Source organism: Poromitra crassiceps (genome assembly GCF_964638095.1).
Source record: "Poromitra crassiceps genome assembly, chromosome: 16".
NCBI classification, from domain to species: Eukaryota; Metazoa; Chordata; class Actinopteri; order Beryciformes; family Melamphaidae; genus Poromitra; species Poromitra crassiceps.
Genome location: NC_139645.1, coordinates 9316983 through 9339736, shown reverse-complemented (window position 1 = coordinate 9339736; position 22754 = coordinate 9316983). Strand labels below are relative to the sequence as shown.

The window sequence follows — 22754 nt, the reverse complement described above, 5'->3', positions numbered from 1 at the left end:
CGGGAAAACCCCGCCCCGAACTCATTTTGATTGGCCGCCGCAATTGCTTCTTCCTGAAAACGTGTGGCAAGTAAAATTGATGTGGTTAAGATTAGGGATAGGGTTTTCTTATCTATCGACGACCAGGCCTAAACCCTAACCCTAACCACATTGTTGTACTTGCCTAAACCTAATGTTTTATAAAAATGTGTGTGGTTCAACCAGGAATCAAACCCGAGTTCTCAGATTGGAAGGCGATCCATTTAGCCACAGGACCGAGCTTGCCGACAGCTGCACTTTTTCACACCCTAACACTAATCTTAGCCACATTTCTTTCCTTGCAACACGTTTTAAGGAAGAAGCAATTGCGGCGACCAACCAAATGAGTTCTGGGGCGGGGTTTCCATTAGCCTGGGTAAACCCAGCCTCCACGTGACCTCTATGTGCTATCAGTCACTTGTGACTGATAGCACATAGATAGAGGTCACGTGGATGCTGGGTTTACCCAGGCTAGGTTTCCATAGCCCATACTAGGAAGAAATGTTCGACCAGGAACAACAGTTTCTTGGTGAAATCAGATCATGCGTGTGGTTTATGTCTGTCTGTGGTACTGTGGACAGATTTTGTCAACGCTATAATAGTGTCACCACCACTGTGCAAGATGCAGTCACGAAACTTTACAGGTACAGAGTACGGCTGCAGGCTGGAAAGGGAGTTTTGAAAGTCGGGGATCTGGGCACTTGCAGTAATGAGACCTTGGTCTTGATCAATAACCATATCAAAACCCTGCAGATAAACTATGGTCATTTATAAAAGCTTCTAGATGAGGTGGCTGGTGGCGTACATGGATCTGCCTGATGTCTGATGGTCCTGTAGATGGACGACAGCACAGCCTGGTGTGCTGGATTAGTACATCACAGTGTTGTGACAGCTTCATTAGGCCTCTGTGTGAATGCTCACCTTGGATGATATGGCACAATGGACTGCAACATCAACTCCTGTTTATTGGTGAAAGAAAATAGGCTGTGCCAGAGAGCTGTTGATATGTCGCATTTCCTTGGTCGCCAAAGGAGGACGATAAATTACCCCTCTAAAACACTTTATTACAGACAGGCTTTTTCATTGTCATTGGTACCATATTTATTCTTATTTGTTATACTTTTTATTTCATCTTCTGCAGAAAAACAATGTTACATGCAATTGTTTTTCCCCATATGCCAGTTTTCTCATTGTTTATCATATTTGCTTATACTGACTATTCTTTTATTCTTTCTGAAATATATTTTACCTCTCTTTTCAAAAGAGAAGTACTTTTGTCGGCGTCCCTATAGACACAATTGGCCGTGTCTGCGGGTGGGAAGCCAGACAAGGGTATGTGTCCCGGTCGCTGCAGCAGTGCCTCCTCTGGTCAGTCGGCGCACCTCCTTTGCATGCACTATTCTCCCGGTGAAAGTCCTCGCGGTCAGGTGAAAAGCACACTGAAGATCACAAGTCACTGTTAATGCTCGGCTAAAATAAATGGATTGTTAAATATGAAGGAGGAGAAAGCACTCTCAAAGCAGAGTCTTTCACAGGCTGATCGAGGCACACTGCGTGTTAACTCATGCTTTAATAACACTGTGAAAATGGTAATTACAATCCTATTTCTTTTCATCCCAATTGGCATATTAATTGAAAAGGATACGTCATTCTGTGCCAGCACACATTTTCCATTTATTGAAGAGAGCGCCTGTTGTCACTGTTGCCTCAAAATTGGTTATGGGTGGGAAATTGTGCTTTTTTGGGGATACAAGACTTGACTTAGGCCAAGTGGATTGTTTCGAAATTTGACCTGGCAGCTATATGATCTACAGTAGTTACAATTACAGTATGATTTTTTGTTCTTGGAATAAACATTTCTCTTGTAAAATCTAATTAATTTCGTATTGTAACCACCAGGAGGACGTGTAAAGGACAAGGCTTTAGTTCCTGTGACCATGCAGGGAATGATCAGGTAAGAAAGAAATGTCCAGAAAAGAAAGGAATTCATAATTAAGGAGAGAGATCAAATGTTGTTCTTAATCATAGTGAAGAGAGATTCACGGGTGAGAAGAAGTGTCGCGAGGTACTTCTTGAAAAGATGAGTTTCCAGCCGACTGTTCAGTGGAAGACAGACGGTGAGTAGCTGTTCACAGATCTTCATTGTGCTTGCCTTACTTGACAGCAAGTGCCTTAGATGACTTTGCTTGCGGTCTATAATTGGTGAATACATTAAGCCTAAATATGCTGCATAAAAGTGATGAAACACAGAGTCATGTCCTGAGAGCAGCACACCATAATGTAAGTATTTAGCTGTCCCACATATCCTCTATATATTATGGAGAATTGACAGTGAGTAGACTGTGATCAGAGCGAGCAGCATGCTCAGTGTTTTGAAAGTATGACCTTGTAGAGCACAATCCTCCGACGGTTTTTATGTTTGTTTATTGATCATTGTCCGGGTTTGATTTTCGGACAAAATAGCATGTGAATGCAACGCTAATTTAGCAGCAGCCAACTTAGTCGCAGATGGCGGACTTACCCAGCAGAGCGTGAACGCAGCATAATAGTTATGGGTACAAAACGTCAATCATCTCGTGGTGGAAATCCCAGATCTGGCTCACCTACCTGAGATGAATTGATTTAAAGTAGCCATATTTTATGGTGAACAACATAGACTTGTCCTCTCGCACTACCGACGGTGTTTTTGTATATTCGTCAAACGAGTCGGATGTAATCAGGCAGTAAAAGCTGACTTTGCGTTTTGATCCAAGTGCCCCAGTCTGACTGACGAGGTCAAGTGGATCAGCGGGGCGGGGCAGATGGACCTCCTGGATAAATCGACCACAAAGCAAGTACAAAGTATAGAAGTACAGAAATACAAAGTACGTCATATTTCTGACATATACAGTAAAGCTTATTAATGCGTCAGTTGAGTGCTCCTAAAATTCATGCAGTGATTTGGTATCAAAAACATTTGACATTTGTAAATTTCTGCAAGAATTGCATCATTTGGCGATTGGGTGGCGAGCACTTCTGTTCTGCAAATTGCTCAGAAATCCCATTATTGTCAGGCGTCAGAGGGCACACTATCTGATGCCTTTTGGTTCTGCCCTTCATTAACAGGATTCTGGGACAAAATATTTGACTGGTACTCCAAGGGCCTACAAAATTACCCTACAGCCGGAGGCAGAACTCGCCATCTTCGGCTCCTCTCGGAGTGGAAGTCCTCCTCTTCGCCTTCTTTTCGGGTGTGGCTGATGGACATGATCTCTGTTCTACAGATGGAGAGACTCAGGTCCCTGAGAACCAACGCGCTTAAAAGGTTCTCAGATATCTGGGACCCGTTATTGACCTACTTTGATGAGGTTAAGAATGATAAGTGACTGAGGTTGGGGATGATGGATGGCTCGCCCGGCTGGTATCCCATGGACCCCTTAGGCGGGATCCCAGGTACACGATAATCTCTTATAAACACATAAGCGCCTTATGCGGCTGATAGCACCATGTTGTATTGTTGAATGTCAATGAGGTATGCATGTTTTTTTCCCTTTCTTTTCCTGTGTCTGAGCCTGTTTGTCTTGTTCGTATATTCTTCTATAAAAAATTTGAAAAAAACAAGAAGAAAATAAATCCCATTATTGTCAATATACCTAAAGCCCTACATGCCCTGAATTCCCTGCGTCTCTAGTTTGTTTCTGTAAAGTGTCATGAGGCTGTGATTATCCTAGAGGTCACAATTTTATACAGTGAGGTCAAGTTTGAAAAAACGCTCTCGCTACGATGAAACGGTTACTATGGGAACTAACATCATCATCACACATGATGAATCCAACTGGGCTCATTGAATCTACGAGAAGAGTCTCAGCGTTCCAGTCCGACCTCATTTATGCAATTCCAAGGCTGTTCAGGGACCCCGGTATGCAGAGATATTCAAACAGAAGAGACGAAAATAACATTTATAGGTACTGCATGCAAAGCGTGCCAAAGCTTAGCATAAAGTGGGCATGTCTGCAAAGGGAAGACCCATTAGTGGAGCATCATTCAGATATCCTGAGGTAAGAGGTGAAGGAACCCCTTTTCATTTGGCCATGCCAGTTTTTGCCTTGCCTAAATTTAGCCCAACAAACCCCCCTCGCGACAAGCTAGCATTCACATGGTTGGTACCACCAGGTCTTCTACCTTCTACACGTACAGTACCTTCAAAAATGAGCCTGCTGCTACAGCCTCTGAAAATCATTACGGCCGACGAATGTAAGAGATCTTAAGGACCCCTGAGGCCACTCAGGGGTCCTTAAAATTGTCCACCACCGCCCCCCCCCCCCCCCCCCCCCCCCCCCCTCCCCTCCGCGCCCCACTGTCGATGAACATCATAGTGAGATGATTGAGGTGTTGTCTCACAGCATGTCACAGCTACTGTAGTGGTACATTTAGATACACAACATAAGATGACATCTGGCCTCAAGTGATTTGGTTTGAAGTGGTTTCTGACGAGTCGAGTGGAAGGTCACATACTGTAACTACGGCCTCGAGAGCTCGTCAAATGTGAGAATCTTCACTGTTCCGATTACCTGACCGAGGACTGACCTCGCCCTCGAAATGCTCCTCGACTTTGAAGGATGACGTTGAAAGAGACGTAACCTACACTTGGTCAGATGTGCGGGAAAGCCGTTAGCGATTGAGAAAATGGCTGACATTTTCAAAAACGCCAGTATTAGAGATGGGTTGAAAAATGACATTGTACCTCAAGGCGTTACTTGGGAGATGATCAAAAAACGGTCTGGTCAGCAAATGGTAGAGGAATGGTCGACAGATGGGCTGGATTTTCTTAGTTATTTTTTATTCATTTTCACCGACAAAGCAGTATTTAAGCTCTGCTTCAACTGCCATTTCCAGTTCTCTTTCAAACCAACAGTCCTACAGATAGAGGATGACTTGGTGTGTCTGCTGCTCTTATATCAAATTGTACACCTAGTGTATGAAAATGAGTGAAGAAAGCTGATTGAGTTGCAGTTCGCCGACATGTAGATGTGCTGTTTCCTCCCATAATGTAGCAATATTTTGTCACAGCTACTCCAAATGTGTATGTGACAAGTCACACATGTCAGTGTCAGAGTAGGAACGCTGTTCACGGTTTATAAATAGTGTTGATGTGGCTTTCTACTTAGACATGCTGTATTTCGTGATTGCATATCATGTTGATTGCAGCGTTGATTGCAGCGCCCCCGCAGGGTCATAAGCGGAAAAGTCAGGACAGTCAGTCAGGGACGTTTAGTGAGTTTAGTGATGAATGAAAGGGCCGTAGCTACAGTAGGGATATGAAGGAGGTAGTCTGACTTCACGGAAGCAGGCTGCTGATCTAAGCTCTGCCATTTCCACTAGACTAAGAGCTGCATCTAGACAGGGGGCGCTGTTCCTGAGATGGAACTGTACACCTGTGATGTCACAGGGATGCAAACTAGTCACCTTTAGGTGGCAGTCATCCTTTTCCATCCCGAAAAGATTTCCGAGTGGTTTTCTGTCCGTCTGCCCTGGCATCTGGCAGCTTTTTCCACTCTCCATGAGTTTGCATCCCTGTCTCTGTCTCAGCCCCAGCAGAACGTCCAGCAACAAGTGATGTCACAGGTGTTGAACGCCCATTTAGAATGCCACCTTTTCCTGCATATTTCTGCCCTGGGGGCCTGTAAAAAAAAAGTTTTATGGGAGGGGTATTTTCGTACTGATGCATGAGCCCAAAATATAAATTCATAAACAATTGTATACTCTAAAAATAAATAAATATATTTGCAAATATGTTTATTATTATTATTATTATTATTATTATCATCATAAGTATTATTATTATTATTATTATATTTTTTCTGATTCTCCCCCATTTTTACTTTGGCCAATGTCCCTCTGCTGAGGTAAAGGTGCTTTTCCCTCACAGCCCATCCACCTCATTAAAGTCATTGCCTCTCTTTGATAAGCCTCAGTTTTAGGAGCTGTGCTAAAGGAGCGGCGGTGAAGTGGGCGCAGCCCCTTATACTCGCTCTATAAAGACGCTGCAGTCACTCATGTGTTTCCGTTTCACCCCGACAGCAGAAGAAATAAGAAGAGGATGCTCCGGGCTGTGTAATTAGAGTGAGAGTTTAATTAGCTCTGTGTGTTTAGAGTAGCGACTAGCGACGGCTAATTCATTGGCACAATATAGCCGACCTTTGCCGTCTTGAAACTTATAGCCACACAGCTATTTTCCCCCATTTCTTATTGCGTAAGGAGAAGCACGGGGGGAACCAGTCTGGATTTATAGGTGGCCTGAGGATTCTAATGGCCTGCCTCTGCTAGACTGTCAAGCATATTGCACTAACATTAATTTGTATTATCTTTACAATAGGCAGCAGAGTTTTGTTTTCCCCAATGGTCAAGTGCATTTCAAAACAGGTTTATTGTATAGCTCGGCTGGGGGGGGGGGCACGGTGGCGCAGTGGTAAGCGCCGTCGCCTCACAGCTAGAAGGTCCTGCGTTCGATTCCCACCTGGGACGCTCTGAGCGCTGAAGGAGTGCGTGCCCGTGCCCGTCCGCATGTCCCTGAGTGCCCACCGCCCGGGTGGGGTCGTCATCTCTGTGTGGAGTTTGCATGTTCTCCCCGTGCCCCCTGGGGGTTTCCTTCATATAGGAACCCCACCACACCAAAACATGCAATATCCTGGTCGCTGATGTGGTTCCTCCTCTGGTCGTCAGGGGCGCCTGTTCGGAGGGAGGGGAACTCGTTGGAATAGCGTGATCCTCCCACGTGCTATGTCCTACCGGTGAAGCTTCCCCCTGTCAGGTGAAAAGAAGCGGCTGGCTAACTGCCCATGTCTCGGAGGAAGCATGGAGCCAGTTTTGGCTCTCCCCAGATCGGCAGAGGGTGGAGCAGCAACCAGGATAAATACATTAAAATTAGCACTAATGGGGGATAAAAATGGGATAAAAAAAATCAGGAAAAACAATATTGTATAGCTCGGCTAGAAGTGTTGCCAGAAGAATTAGAAAAACACAATACTTGTCTGCTTCCAAACAAGCCGTGTATGAATGGGAGGCTGCGAAATGAACATGCAATTTTCTTTTTGGGCGTTGATCCAATCCCACTCTGTGTACTTCATAGTGGCTTCTTTCATCTTTCATCTCCTCCGTAGCTGCAGACGCCGGCAGTTCTTGGCTGTTATGGCCGCCATGGGTCTCCAAATCCTGGCCCTATTGTCGGCTTCTCAGCACGACCTGGAGGAGGTACTCAAACTTGCAGCAAAAAAAAGAAAGAAAGATGGATCGCAGGGCTAAAATAGAGTCGTGCACCTGTCCTCTTACGCTTTCCAGCATGGCCACTCTTGGATCCTGTGACGGCACCAAATGTCACATAAGGGAGGGGGGGGATGCTGTGATCACTAAGCCGCTTTAAAAACCCAAAGAGAGAAGAACCACACACATGAGTCAGGAACGTCAGACATGTACGCGTTATGTAGTCGTGTCGCTCAAGATTTGGATGACGTTTTTAAAAAGTCGGAGGACAGACAAAGCATGTTTGGTCCAACATTGGGATATCAGTCTGTTCTGTAGCAATATCTCTACAGAAAAGCTAATTTACACATTTACAAATTTGAAAGTATACCTTCTCTCGGTTAGCTTTCAGGGAGTGAAATGGGTGCATTTCTTGTTTCATTTTATACTTATGAGTTCAATGATTTATCAACTAAACTAAATTCAAATGAAATCTGGAAATTTGGTAAGGCCAAATTCAGAGGAAAAAAGACATCCAATTACACACTCTAAACCAGTGGTTCTCAAATGGGGGTCCATGGCACTTTGCCAGGGGGTCCGCGAAAAGTTTTCAGGAAAGGGGGGGTGGGGGGGGGGAGTGCATAAAAGCTTCATAGTTCAACGAAAATATGTTATGCTTTAAATCTAAAATGGTTCATGGATTACATTCTAATCTGACAAACCTATCAATTTAAAAGTCAAGCACGTTACCGTGGAAACAAGCTGAGCCCAAAATCACAAATCAGAATGAGGGGGTCCCCGGTATATTTTCTATCTTATAAGGGGTCTTGGCTGAAAAACATTTGAGAACCTCTGCTCTAAACAGCTTGATCTCACTTTTACTGAACATACCAGAGAACACACTGCAGATTATGTGCTATATGTTCACTTTGGAACAACATCACTTTTTCTAATTGCACAAATAAGACTTAATATTCAGTTCAGTCTTTGTTTAGGGCAACCTTTTCATCTATTGATTAGAAACATACTCACTCATTTCTTTCCCACAAATAACAATTTATTCTTCACACATTTACTGAAAATGACAGTTTATTGAAAGGACACAGAAAGGTCAAAGAAGACGGATAAATGTAGCTAGGAGTAACTACTCAGTGCATGGCACATTCTCAGGGAGACGACCCAGTGTGAGTCTTTGGCTCTGCGCCTCTGGAGTGTTTAAAGGCAGAAAGAGCACAGAAATATTCAATGTTGAACAGTTGGCCAGCCAACTTTGAGCCTCTATATTTCAAAACGTGGAGGAGTAAAATTAACCTGGCTACAATGAGTGACAAACAATATTCTAAGTTGGGTATTAACAGTATCGATTTTTTTTTTCTTCTCTCCCGTCGTCAATTGGTGTACTTATCATCACAGGGTACAGTGTCAGACCTCACCAGTACAAAGGGATTTTTCTATAAAGATCACACATTTAGAAAGCAGTGTCCTCACTCAGAAAAAACAACTCAATTGAGTAAACAACAAATTAATGAACGATCATCAAACAAGTTACCAGTGCCATTGCTACCTTGAAAAGAATTCTAGAATGCATGCCATTTTACTACGGAGTTTGTCGAGAAACTTGTTGACAATTCCAGTGTCTCAGCTTTTGCAAACAATGTTGATATGCGTATGTGTAACTGTGTGTGTGTGTGTGTGTGTGTGTGTGAGGGTGTGTGTGTGTGTGCGTGTGTGCATGTGTGTGTGTGTGTGTATGTGTGTGTGCATGTGTGTTGGCGCACGCGTTTGTTGTTTTGTGTGTGAGTGTGCGAGTGTGTGCTCTTCGAAAGATCCTCCAGGAGGCAGCGCAGGGGGTTGCTGCAGCTCCGGGGTTGAGATGCTGTCCGTCCGCTCAGTCGGATGGCTGTGGCTTTGTCGTTTTGCTGCTGCCGCCCCCCTCTGCTTCCTCGCTGTCATGTGAGAGCTTTGTGTCGACTTTTCCAATCTGCGCTTGGCTCCTCTGCTGTGAGGTTCAGAAGGCAAGGATTCATTATGGGCAAGACTGACACAATAATATTCCACAGCAGACATCTGGTCTTCTGTCATCTGGGGGGGGGGGGGTGACTACACTTACATAGAGTATCATTGGGATACTAATTAAGTGGAACAACTTGCATAGATTTCCTCCATTTCAAAATCATGTTGATAGTTAACCATTCATTGCCATTACTGGGCATAATAATCAGGCCATTTCTTAGCACAGATGGCCAAGTCAAGTCAAGTTTATTTGTATAGCCCTAATTCACAAGCATGTCTCAGAGGACTTCACAGAGAATATGTCTAGCTGAATCTAGCTGACACAACAATAGCAATTACAGTAGTGATAATGACAACATGATTGAACATTCATATAATAGAGAGAGACAGAGAGAGAGAGGGAGAAAGGGGGATGGAAATGTGGGGGAGGAGAGAACAGGGAAAGGGAGGGGTGGAGGAGGGAACAGGGTAATGTGGGGGAGGAGAGAGCAGGGAAAGGGAGGGGTGGATGAGGGAACAGGGTAATGTGGGGGAGGAGAGAGCAGGGAAAGGGAGGGGGGGAGGAGGGAACAGGGGAATGTGGGGGAGGAGAGAGCAGGGAAAGGGAGGAGGTGGGGAGAGAGCAGGGAAAGGGAGGGGAAGAGAGAGCAGAGGCCATGCTCTCTCTTCCCCCCCATGCTAGTTACAGGGGGCCACAGTGGTCCATTTCCAATTCAGTGGCACCTCCAAACACAATGCAATTCAAGAGGAAAATATATTTAAAAAACACATTTCCTCTCCTTCTGACATTCTCAAGACAGGTTGAGAAAGAAAAAGAACAGGCTTCCAATGTATTATTATATTGGAAAGCAATTTTTGCTTTGGTATTTTAAATAATTTCAATTTCATTTCAGCGGTATTGACATATTTAAGCACTTTAGACAGGCACTATAAACCAATTCCCCAACGTGAAAACATCTGTTGGGTGTTTACCATTGTCACATTGGTGGATGTCTTTAGGCTCGCAGGCTGCTTGCAAGTGACTGTGTTGAGCATCACTCTGCCTGGCTGGCAGTGGGCTACTGTCAGTTCTATCACCTGGCTTACTAACGAGCGTGCGGCGCTACTACATTTATCTCATCACTTTCAGTCGGAGAGAAGCGTGAAACGGAATCCGTGAATCTGTCTGAGAAACTGTTTGACCTTATAAAATAATTTGCCAATCATGTAATTATAAAAATATTTAGTTCAATGTGTTAAAACTGGCACCCGTACTTTTTTTGACTAATTTGATTCAGTGAGTGATGGTCTGTAATGAGTTAGTCTCACTTGCCTCACTTGGGAACGCTTTCACCGTGGACTAGAGAGGAAAAAGGCTGTTTACAGCCATCCACCGAACGTACCATGCAGGCTGGCTTCATAGCATAATCCACGACATCAATCGTTTTCAGCGTGTAGCAACGAGCTAGCGACTAGCGCTGCTGTCGTTATAGTTTCAAAGGCAGCGGCGCAGGCATTTGAGCTCAGCAGATTCAACACGTACAGCAGCAGAAGCATACAGATTCGACGCGGGGGGGGGGCATGGAAAGGAAATCCAAATATGGTCGCAGCCGCAGTCAGATCGAGCGGGTCGGAGCCAATTGCAGAGCTTGCAGGGAGCGGAATGGGATTTCCATCCGGCACCGACTGAAATGGTCGGCACCAATGAGAGTAGAGCTAAGTCCACCATGCTGCTTCAACCCAGTCAGACTAGTAATGAGTGGACTCACAGGCTTTGTTGATGTTATTTCGCACTAGTAAAACCTTAGACTTGTAATGGCAGCATGGAGATTGATTTCCAAGGACCCGGCACCATCCTCCTCCTGTTCACATTTGTTATAAGCAGCAGCGCTACATGATGTCAGCAGCAGAGAAGCAAACGAGTTGCTTTCAAACAAATACAGATCCTACCAGCCAATAGAGATTTCATATAGTCACTGTTACATTTTAATCGACATGTTAGCAGCACTACTGCTCTGAGGCCAGTTTCTCATCCAACAAAGAGATGGGGTTGAGAAGTTAATGAACTTTCTAAAAGGAGTGGTGAGCAAGATTCACTGTCTGTGCAGAAATGCTGAATCAGTTTGCATACTACATAAAACACTCCTAGTTTAATTTGGGCAAAATGCCCTCAAGGGCAATTTGCCTGCATTCATTAATTTAATATATTCATTATATCATATTTTCATCCCAAATTCCTACTGTGTCCTAATTTATAATTCCAGTTCCTGTGTTCCAGGATGTCAAAAGAAAACATCGCTCTCCTGCCCCTACAGAGAAGGAGAAGTGGTGACAAAGGTGAATACTTTCTCTTGTCTTTAATATGGACATTAATGGGGTAAATATCACATGCAAATAATAAATAAAGACACAAAAATGCTCATAAAACTCAGTCAGTTGAGTTGGGTGGGTGGGTGGGACTTTATTTTTATTTTAATACCTTGGGACCTGAATGCAAATGACATAAGATAAACATATTTTGTTTGAATATTCAGAAGTGCAGCCCTCTTTCCATACTAAAATCTGATTTACATAAACGGGAGTTGCCTCGTTATTGTCTTGAATAGCAAAATGGGCAGAATTACAACCATTCTGAAGATTCCCATGTTTATTAAAGAAATAATATATTTACATTGATAAAGTAAAATACTTGCTGAGAACAAATGCCATTAATATATAGATATATATATATTTCTTTAAATAATTTTGATTTGAATCTCAACAAAATGGGAAGATATTTAGTAGGCCACTGTACTGTATATCTGGTACGCCTCAATTACACATTGTTGCATAAGTGGATTTTTCGATTGCTTTTCCTCCCAATCACTCCATTACAATGTTCCATTGTCGCTTGCATGGTTCTACATTTTTAATGGATTCTAGAAAGTCAGAAATACGACGGATGCCGCTGCCAATCGTGTGCCTGTATGGACGCCCGACCGAGCCGGAGGTAACACGAGGGTCGCAGGTTCGCGCAGGCAGGGAATCTACCGCCACGCTACCCGGACGAGATTTCTTTGAGAGCAAAATATTCTTGTACATTCTTGTGCAAACAGTAAAAGTCTGCATCTAAAAATGGAACGCGGCCACTTAGGATGCAAGGCGCTTGCTCAGTTACATAGTATTGCCCTGCATGGAGATGAGATGCATTGTGTCGCCACGCCATCTGCCACGTCCTAACAGGTGTGAGTCAGTTCAGCGTGATCAAGGAGGCAGTTATGCATGGGCTTTTGGCAGGGCATCCACGATCACATGCTGGAGGTCACATTGCTACGGCGACGCAGATTGGTTGCTTCTTTCTCAACGTGTATTTATTCTGTCACATTCTCGCACGTAACAGACCTGCAGTCGCTGCCTCGGAAAATAACGACTCAGAATCTCCACAATGGAACTTGTGAGTCACATTATTTTATTTTCGTCTTCCTTTCTCTGCATTTCTGTGTGACGTGATCACACTACAGCTATCCACTGTAACATTTCCATATGGAAATGTTTAAAACAAATACAATGAACAGCAGCACCGCATTTGCACCAAATTCTTTACATTTTCATCACCGGATTTAGTTGGAATTGATTTTGTTTCCTTCTCTCTTTTTCATTACTATTGTTATTTGAAGCATTCTCGCATCTCACCATTGCTTGTTTTCTTTTCTTTTATTGTTATTTGCTGCCTTGTGAGGACCCCAGGAACAATAGTATTATTCAATGTCAGCTATTATGGATCCTAACAAATCAGCTATTGGGAAACCTTGTTGTCCTTCGCATAGCTCGAGAACCGTTCGTCGGATCGACTTCAAACACGGGGAGTGCGCTGCTGGGAACCCAACGGAGTGTGGTGCCAGATTTCATGCAGTTCAGACACGTGCATAGTCATAGCGCCACCTACTGGCAACATAAAAAGTGGTTTCTCGAGAACCGCTTGTCCGATCGATCGACTTCAAAACTTGCCGGGTGCGCTGCTGGGGAGCCGACAGAGTGCATTGCCAAATTTCGTGCAATTTGGACATGCGCATAGTCATAGCGCCACCTAATGGCAACACAAAAAATGGTCTATCTCAAGAACCTTTCATCCGATCAACTTCAAACCGCACTGCTGGCGACCCAAGAAAGTGCAGTGTCGGATTGTGTGCAATTCTACCAATCGGAACACGGCTTTCATATAGCTCGAGAACCATTTGGCCGATCGACTGCACTAGTTCATGTAACTTTGAAAGATAAATTTCCCCCCCCCCCCTAACAATTCCTTGTGGGACAGACCTAACAACAAAACAAAACAACATTATTTCCATAAAGACGTCTTAATTGAAGCTCACCTGCTGTTGCTCCGGTAGCGTTTTACTTTCCACAGGCGACGCCTCCGTCTGATTCTGGAAACAGTCTCCCGCAGTCTGCAGGAGGGGAGGGACATAGCTCAGTGTGCAGTGCATGCTGGGAAGTTGTGACAGAGGGGTATATCGCGAAAAGGCCCATTATAGTGTCATTATTAGGGCCCGTTCATGTTCACAGCATGGCCATGTATTAACGCACATATGTTTCATTGACTACTTTTCCATGCATGGAATCATCCAATTAGCATCCCTATAGCGCTCGTTAGGACAATAATTAGGTTAAGCTGTTTATATGTGTACTGGGAAAACAACGTTGTATCAGGGCTCTTGTTCTCACAGCGTGTTACATACAGTACTGTACTGCCATTATCGACCAAATATCCACTTCCCACCTCCTCTAACGGCTACAAGCAATGTCACTCGTTTTCCTGCTGTCATTTTGCTCCCATGTAACATTCAGGTAAATGTTACAAGACGGGTGTGGAGGAGTTTCGTACTCAGATTCAGATGTTTACGTGTTTTACGGTAGTGTTACAATATGTGTATTTGTACCGAATCGTCTAGGTTCAATACGCATTGCAAACCACACTGCTGAACAGTGCAAGTCTTCTACGAGGATAAACTAAAAAAGACAAAAAGGTATAAAAAAAAAAAAACATTGTCGTAAATTGAAATACAAATTTACCGGTAAACTAGACTGTGAAAATACTAAAATAAATAAGTAAAATAAATAAAAATTAATATTAGTTTTTTTTTAAATCAAGGAGATCAAGCCAGGAGAAATCCCCTGGTGAAATCCGATTGGCCGAGCTATTACGGAAGTCCGGCTCTCGGGGTGCATCGTTGCATCGTTCAAACTGTACCGCCCCACGAGTTGCGTCATGTCACCTGTGGTTGGTCAATTCGTATGTCTGTTTGTTCTGGTCTTAGGTGGGTGGTCCTTAACCACTTTTCAAGAGGTGTGCACCAGACGTAGATATATATCTGCAGCTGGCTAATGCAAGTCTACAGTACCCCCCCCCCCCCTCTCTATCTCTCACACACACACACACACACACACACACACACACACACACACACACACACACACTTCTCAAACATTTTCACGTAAACCGACACAAATTACAGACCCCAATTTGATACAATTTTATCCCAGGGTCCACAATCTGTTAATAATCGTGATTGTAGATGTTTTATTACAGAAAGTGTATGAAACCCATGACCAAAATAATCATACATTCTGTTATTGTGTTACTTATGTATGGAATTATAGTGAAAATAAATGATTCCCCTCATGGCTTGGGACCCCCTGGAACCCCCTCGAGGACCCCTGAACATCCCCGGACCCCAATTTGAGAACCACTGCACTATGTGACTAATGGCGCAGCACTGCAGGTGCAGATGCGCGGTGGCACTTCAGTGCGTATATCATTTGCTAATGTCCAAACATTGCTCCATGCTCGAAACGCACGAGCGGAAAAAGGACAGATAGTGTTGATCCAGAACTGTGTCGGGCCGTGTCCAGAGACTGTGGAATACAGGAAGCTGCTAACGTGATGACAGAGAAAAGCATTGGTTCATATCTGGGGACATTCCTGAAACACAGCCGCAACATCACAGAGCCATCCCCCCCATTAATCATGGTTGCTCTCTCGCTGATCTTACCAGGCGAGCTGCGGATTCACATCCCTGCTGGAGCCAACCTGCTGTACTGAGGAGAACGTTTTGGATGCATCTAACAGTTATATAGGACAAGTGCTTTCTTAGAGAGCCGGCGAACCCGAGGTGAACAAAGCCTAGTTTGTAGTTTCTCGTTATCATCGCTCGCCGGTCCCCGAGGCGAACGCATTTCGCACGAAACATATCATTTATTTCAAAAGACAAGAAGTGCGAGTCCTCCTCTCTCTAAGAAGGAAGTCGTCCCTTAGATTGCGGCGAAACCGATCGCATTTAATTTTCAAATTGAAGTCGAAGCTGCAAATTATTCCGAGCTGGTAGAAATCGTCTCTGCCTTATTCGCTCCGAGCCTGCTGGGAGATAGGACAGGGGAGATGCGGCGGTCCCGATGTGTAAACACAATATCAACAGTCTCCGTTTGGAATGTGTCCCTTCTTATCTGTATCCGCATGCGTCTCCCTGTTGCTTCAGGATTCTCCCTTCTTACAACCGCTGCCAGAACGATATCGTAAATTATGGGACACCGGTTTTTTTGTAAATTGTTTTTGGCGTGATTTCATTAACTCATTGAGTGCCAGCCACTTTTGGAGAACGGACGCTCCCAGTGCCAGAGTTTCAGAGCGTTTTCAGTGATTTCTCGAGGCCCACAGAATATTGTGTGATATTACTATGTAAACACTGAACACGCACAAAGAACGATGAGACTCTATTCTATCATCTGCAAAAAAAAGTTTATTGATCCCATTTTCCGTTCTTTAGTTATGAGCCGGAGAAGATAGCTTGATTCATCCAAAAAAAGTAATTTTTTTCTAGAAGCTGAGATAATTGGCCTTTTGTGAAATTAAACATTTCAAGCACACACTGACTCTGAAGCTAATCTTTTCTAATGTAGTCACACCTCAAAAATAATTTCCTTCAATAAAACAGTTTAGGCCAGGGAATTTTGTTTGGCAGAATAATATTTTTAGCTACAACCAGCAGCGCTGGCCCCTGCGTGCGCTGCTGGTTGCAGCTTCTTGCTGGTCTTGATTTGCTGCTGGTGGGCATCGGATATTCTGGCTTGCGTTTGTCAATCCTGTCCTGCTGCCTGGGTCTGTCTGGGTGTTGCGTGCTGCTCTGCGTGCCCCCCCCCCCCCCCCCCCGCCCCGCCCCGCCTCGCCTCAACTGCACACTCCTCCTCCTGTCTGTGGTGGCTCTCTGCTGAGTTTGCTGTGCGCACAGTGAAGGGTGCAGCTTTTTTACAGCGTTCCGCGTGTGTTTGTCACCGGCAACGATGCTTCCAGTTGAGAATAATAACTCCACGGTGTGGATGTGCGGATGTGCTGTCGCAACCGACACAGAGCGGCTCAATTGTGGGAGCAGATTGGCTGCTGCAGGCACAGCTGCAGTAACGTGCTTCAGCATATCGATGCATACGGATGCGATGCGATTTCCGTTTCCATAACGACTTCTTCTTTGTTTTTTCCTTGCCTTTCTGTTATGTGGAGAGCACTGTCGCCACCTAAGGGTTCTGTAAAATAGGTTATAGACCTCCAATAGCTACAATAGTTGTACCAGAGATGTATCAGGGACTGATCCACGTCCCACCGTCAAAAAACGCAATTGACGACAACCGTCGTCATTGGCACTCTACGTCAGTATTTGAATTGACGACAGCTGTCGTCATTGGCATTCAATGAGTTAAGGAACAATCTATTTGATGCCGTTTTCCACAGCCTGGTGATTTCCTTTGTGTCCCTGTAGGACCCGCCTGTCTGCAGCAGTCTCCCGCCTCACATCTGTAATAATTCTTGATAGCCAGATGTCAAAAAGCCTTATGGACTCCATTTTGCTCTCCTTGCATTCTTCAAATCCTCTCTGTGTTGACAGCGGCGCTGGAGAGACGCACGTCCTGAGCTCACCGAGCGCTCCAGAGGCAACCTTGTGTGAGTGTAAGGAGACTCAATTCCCTGACAAACATCTCACTCGGAGAGATGAATGAGCGATGCTGCTGCTAACTCCCCAACTTACTTTCAAAGTGTCCTTCAGCAAAAGCGCTAAACTCCCTCTCAGCTGGGTTAATAAAGCTACTCCAAACAAAGCTCTGCGGAAGTGCCGACACAAACTGCAGTTCCTCGAATCGCCCACTTGAGGCTGGCTCCAAAAGGGAGTCATTCCCCATTCACCCCCATGTTAAAATGCCCGACGTTACAGCAGAAATAAACATGTGTACAGCCTGGTACAAAAACAGAATAAAACAAAAAAACACGGTTTCTATAGCTAGTCGCAGCATTCATAAGAACTGCACGGGAGGGGGGTGACCGGTCTTCACCCTAGCTTTATAGAGCACTGCAGGATTGAGTCTGGAGGTAGCGCTTGGGTTGGTCAGGGGAAAAGTCTATGGGGATTTAACAAAGGTTTATGGGAGCGGTAATTTGGGTTCAGCAGGATCATCTTCACGCACGTGACTCACTTTTATGACTTTTGAAACGTAAATGCGTTCTTTTTTTAAACACGATTTTTAGAAAACGCTTCAAAAGACATAACCACAGACCTTATTGGATGCATTTAAGTGAAATCCCCATTCTAAAACGCCATAGACTTTCCCCCTGATGAACCAAAATGGCGGCGATTTCTGGTTTAAGCCTACAAAAATACGTCATCCCTTCGGTACTCTATTAGCTCAGTAAACACTTCCCTAATGAGTTTATGGTCTCAATCGCTAGTTTCACGTCTTCTTTAGTGCACTATGGTGGTGTTTTTTCCCCCAAGTAAAATAAACTATGTTTTGCAGTGTGATTCACAGGTCGCCTGCACAGTGATCAGGCAGATTGCTATGGTCACTTCTGGCTAAAAGAAGACGGCGACGGTCAAAATGCGAAACTCAAGGCTTCAAATCCAGAAATCCAGAGACCAATCGGTGGTAATCGTTGGGGTTTGTTTGCGCCAGTAAGAGTCCAAGATGTCAAATGAAAGCTGAGAATCCAGATTCCAATGGCATTAGTCTTATCACGCTACGACCAAAACTCACTGAACTATTCACCTTGAGAGACTAACGGGAAGTGTAAACCCAATCGGAAACCGATTGTATTTACACTTCCTGTTGGCAGAGCTTATCCCCCGCAGCCTGCTTCCAGTGAGTCACTATGTGACCAGAGAGACCATCTCTGGTTTGACGAGGTAAAACCGCCGGCGTTTTGAACAGGAAGTTGTAACACAAACGGGTCAAGTGGGCGGGGCTACACGAGGTGAGAATAGCAGCCAAAGGAAAACGTGTACTGCCGCGACAGCCGGCGGCGACAGGGCCCTCTCTGGAAACAGGCAACACCTGTGACCATCGGTGAGGATGGGGAAAAGTGCAAGCTGAGACATGTCGCAGTAAAGTTCTCCCATTATCAAACCTGCAGAAGACACTTGGAGCAGAAGTGGCCTGTCTGATTTCTGATGAGGAAATTAAGTAGGAATTCAATGAACAGATGAACCTGATGTATTCAGGCCCGCGGGTCACAAAATAGGCTATTATAGTTTAATTACTCTAAAGGCTCACCTTTTCCATCTGGCAGTCTTTGACTCCGCCGCTCTCTCTCCTCATTACTCCGATGTTCACGGGTGATTTACTGGCTGTGACAATTCTCTGAACTTTGGAGATATCCTGTAAAAAAAAAAAAAAAAGAGAAAATCTCAGCTTATGGGTGGGGAGATAAAGTATGCAAATGTAGAAACAGCAGTGGATATGGAGGCCTCGAATGGTTAAGAGTCAGAGTCAACCGTTTCATCTATACATACATACATACATTTAATCTATATTCAGTTTATTTATTCATAGTCAATAAATGATGCATGAAAGGACTCTTCACATATTATTAATTTTATATTTCACAACGGACTGCAGTGGGAGCAAAAGACACTGATTGCTGACAACTAAAAAGAGAGTTGTTGAGACACTGCGACGTCAACACATAGCCAATAATATCTAACAACCAAATATCTCATAATGTAATCACTGTTGGAAGGTAATATGCGACCAAGAAATGGTTGCGAGTATTATTAATACTTTTCTCGGTAATGAATATTATTGGACAAACTCCTTTTAAATTTGAGTAATATTACAAATACTAGGGATGCACCGATCCACTTTTTTCACTTCCGATCCGATTCCGATACCTGAATTTGGATATCTGCCGATACTGATATTATGCCGATACCAATATTGTTCTTGAATATACAGTATAGGCAAAGATTTGGCCAATTAAAGTTTTTTTTAATATATATACCTTGAAAAAAGCAGACAAAATTAAGAAAATATACAAGGCAAAGATAACTGCTTGTTATTACGCAATGTCAGAATTTGAATGATCCAGTGATTTGTTCTTCAGCCTCTTGAAGTACGAGTTGTAGGCAGAGCCCAGCGCTCATATCTACATTATGTACTGTATAAAGCCAGGGAAAGATCTTGAAATGTGGTCTCCAAGTCAGACCTAAAAGTAAGAACTCTCAGCAGCAGCTAAGGCGTTTGAATAAATATACTCAGATCAGCTTTGAGAGAAGAGTGAGCATGATTCTGAGGATGTGGTCCTATAGGATTTTACAGCAACTGTAAGAGCTGCAAAATGATGGACTATCATGTTTCGAAGAATTGACCCAACACTACTGATGAGCAGCCTGAGGAATATGCCTAGTACAATTAAAGGTCTATAGGTTGCAACCAGTGAATCTTGTTGCAACCAGTCAATGGAAACCCAAAGCATATCAAACGAATACAATCTAGATAAAGTCAGTGTCATACTGTAGTTGTCCACTGTTCTTCCATCAAAAACGGAATATGAAATATATTCACATTACTTATTGTTGAACCCCCCCCCCCACACACACACGCACACACCACAGCCAATTCCATTCCATCACTTTCATTTCCAAACTAGATAACACACACAGATAATTGTGGTACAGAGCAGTCACTCTGCTGCAGCAACAAGCTGCTGTGAAAAGTGAGCCACTTTAAATAGACAGATCTGTATAAAGCAATTGTAAACGTTAACAGAAAGGCCAGCTTGACGAGTATTTTGAAGTGAAATATCTCGACATTTACATGCTGTGCAGAAATCTTCCTCCTTGGCTTTTCCTATAACTGTCTTCAGAGACATCATGTTTAGATTTTCAAAATCATACAAGGAAAGTGCTGTACGATCAATTGTATCTCCGTTATGCCAATCCCCCATTGTTTGACAGGTGCAGGTTCCCATGGAGACGGACACTTGGTGCGCTCCGGGCACCACGTTGATTTCTCAGGGTTTTCAAAAGGAGCCTATCGGCTTCTGAAATTATGATTATGCCATTTTTTTTAAGTAATAACATATTTCACACATTGATTTTTACACCTTTCTGTCCTTGATTTACTTATCAAATGTTCCTGCTCAACCTTTAATTTCACAGCTTATGTTTGGTAGTCTGTACTTTTAAATTCCTTAGATTTGATCCCTCTGGTAATTTCAAAGACAAAATGATACATTTGTAAGTTTACATGTTATTTATTTAGGCCCATTTCGCTATTTCTAATCATGGTCTGTTTTCTGTGTATCTTGTTTGCCCACAATGAAAGTCTGGGCTTATGGCCCATAATTATGTTGCTTTTTGAGCAAAGTGGTGCCATTGCAACATTGTAACAAACACCCTTAGCAGAGTTTCTATAGTCCAAACATCCCCAAGCAAATATCATCATAGTTTACACACAAAGTATGACCAAAAATGAACTACAACATGAAATATGATACTGTAATATACAAGACTTTTGCAGTATATGGCAAAACAATCATCGGTAGGATGGTCTACTATACAAGCATGTGCAGTTCAGGTCAGGTGTTGTGAAGCCTGTTGTTTTGCATGTTCATAGCAACAACAACAGAAACACCACGGTCACCAGATAAGAGACGAGGCATCAGAATCCTTCTCATTTGAGGGTGTGATGTAAAAGTACTGTAACACATTGTGTAACACAAAGCCCTCGGGCCTCCCGGTGGCTTCATTGCTGAGGGGCACCATGTACCCGTGGCGCCCTGGGCATCGCTCCAACCTGGGACCCCTGTCACATGCCAACCACCCCCCCTTCCCCACACACACACACACACACACACACACACACACACACCACCCAGGGATGGGTAGATCCCTTCCAGCCTCCCACTAGCATAAACCATCCAATCAAGCAGAAATGCCAAAAATACTTAAAAAAAAATGCACGATGCATGGCCGTGGTGGTGTGGCTTTTAACAGGGTTGTACGTTAATAATGTAAAGTCTACAGCACATCGGCATCCGTCTTATTAGGTAGAAAGAGTTCTGACAAATCCTACTCATTGCTACTTTAGTGAAATCCTTTATTATTATAAAAGAGAGCATGTGGGCAATCTCTGTTCTCTGTGCTCTCTCTGTTTCCATTTTTGTCCCACTGATGTCATCAGTGATGTCATAAATCACTGATGATGCCATCAATGATGTCACTTGAGCAATTGTGCATTGTGACATCACTGATGTCATCAGTGATGTCATAAATCACTGATGATGCCATCAGTGATGTCACTTGAGCAATTGTGCATTGTGACATCACTGATGATGTCATCAGTGATGTCACTTGAGCAATTGTGCATTGTGACATCACTGATACATTTTTGTCCCACTGATGATGCCATCAGTGATGTCATAAATCACTGATGATGTCATAAGTTATGTCATCAGTGATGTCACTTGACACACGAGAGAGACTGGGGGAGAGAGAAGAGAGGGCGAGAGAGACTGAGGGAGAGAGAGGAGAGGGAGAGAGGGTGAGAGAGACTGAGGGAGAGACAGAGGGAGACATTGCACGTGCGCCAATAGGGCAGGCGAGGCCACGCAGCAGCCAAGCTGGGGGCGAGGCCGAGCAGCAGCCGAGCAGTTTAATTATGCAAGCTGCAGGGCCAGCTCAGCCAGCAGCAGGGCGGGCGAGCCCACGCAGCGCGCGAGATGCCTAGTTAAAGTAAATTTACTAGTCCAGGAAATTACTCAAGTAAAAGTAAAAAAGTAGCCCATTCAAGTAAAAGTAAATTTGCATTACTTTAAAATGTTTTATATTTCAATAATTTGTCCTAATACCTTTCACACATCCAACACATCTTACCAGCGTTACCTGAGCTGCCCCTTCTTTGTCGGTCTCGTCTTTCATACAGGATCACAGAGACGCTGGCCAGTGTAGAAATTGGACGTTAAGTGGATTTCCGTGACTGCAACAGCGATCTTATAGGCACTATATGGATTATACCGGACATGTATTAGAAATATCTGGTAAGCCTTTGCTTGTTGCACAACACTGTTGTGTCTGCTAGAAGTGCTAACCAGCTGAGCTCGCAGCTGCTCCGCTGACGTTTCCATGATCGCCATTTTATTTCTCCTCACAAAACGCACTTCCAGCAAGCTGCTCGACTGTAGGCTTCAGCGAACAAGGCAGTGTGCTGTGTGCCGTGCGTTTTGCAGG

The 22754-nt window shown here is 44.0% G+C and overlaps 1 protein-coding gene across 1 annotated transcript in view; it reads right to left on the bottom strand.

The window, feature by feature from the left end:
• Positions 1-9124: 9124 nt before the first annotated feature.
• Positions 9125-22754, bottom strand: part of luzp2 (leucine zipper protein 2) — a gene marked incomplete at both ends in the record, with an annotated part of 263283 nt that continues 249653 nt past the window's right edge. Inside the window, 3 exons of the mRNA XM_083653074.1 lie at positions 9125-9235; positions 13581-13655; positions 18799-18903. Of these exons, the coding sequence (XP_083509200.1) occupies positions 9125-9235; positions 13581-13655; positions 18799-18903 (291 nt within the window). The remainder of the gene's footprint in view (positions 9236-13580; positions 13656-18798; positions 18904-22754) is intronic.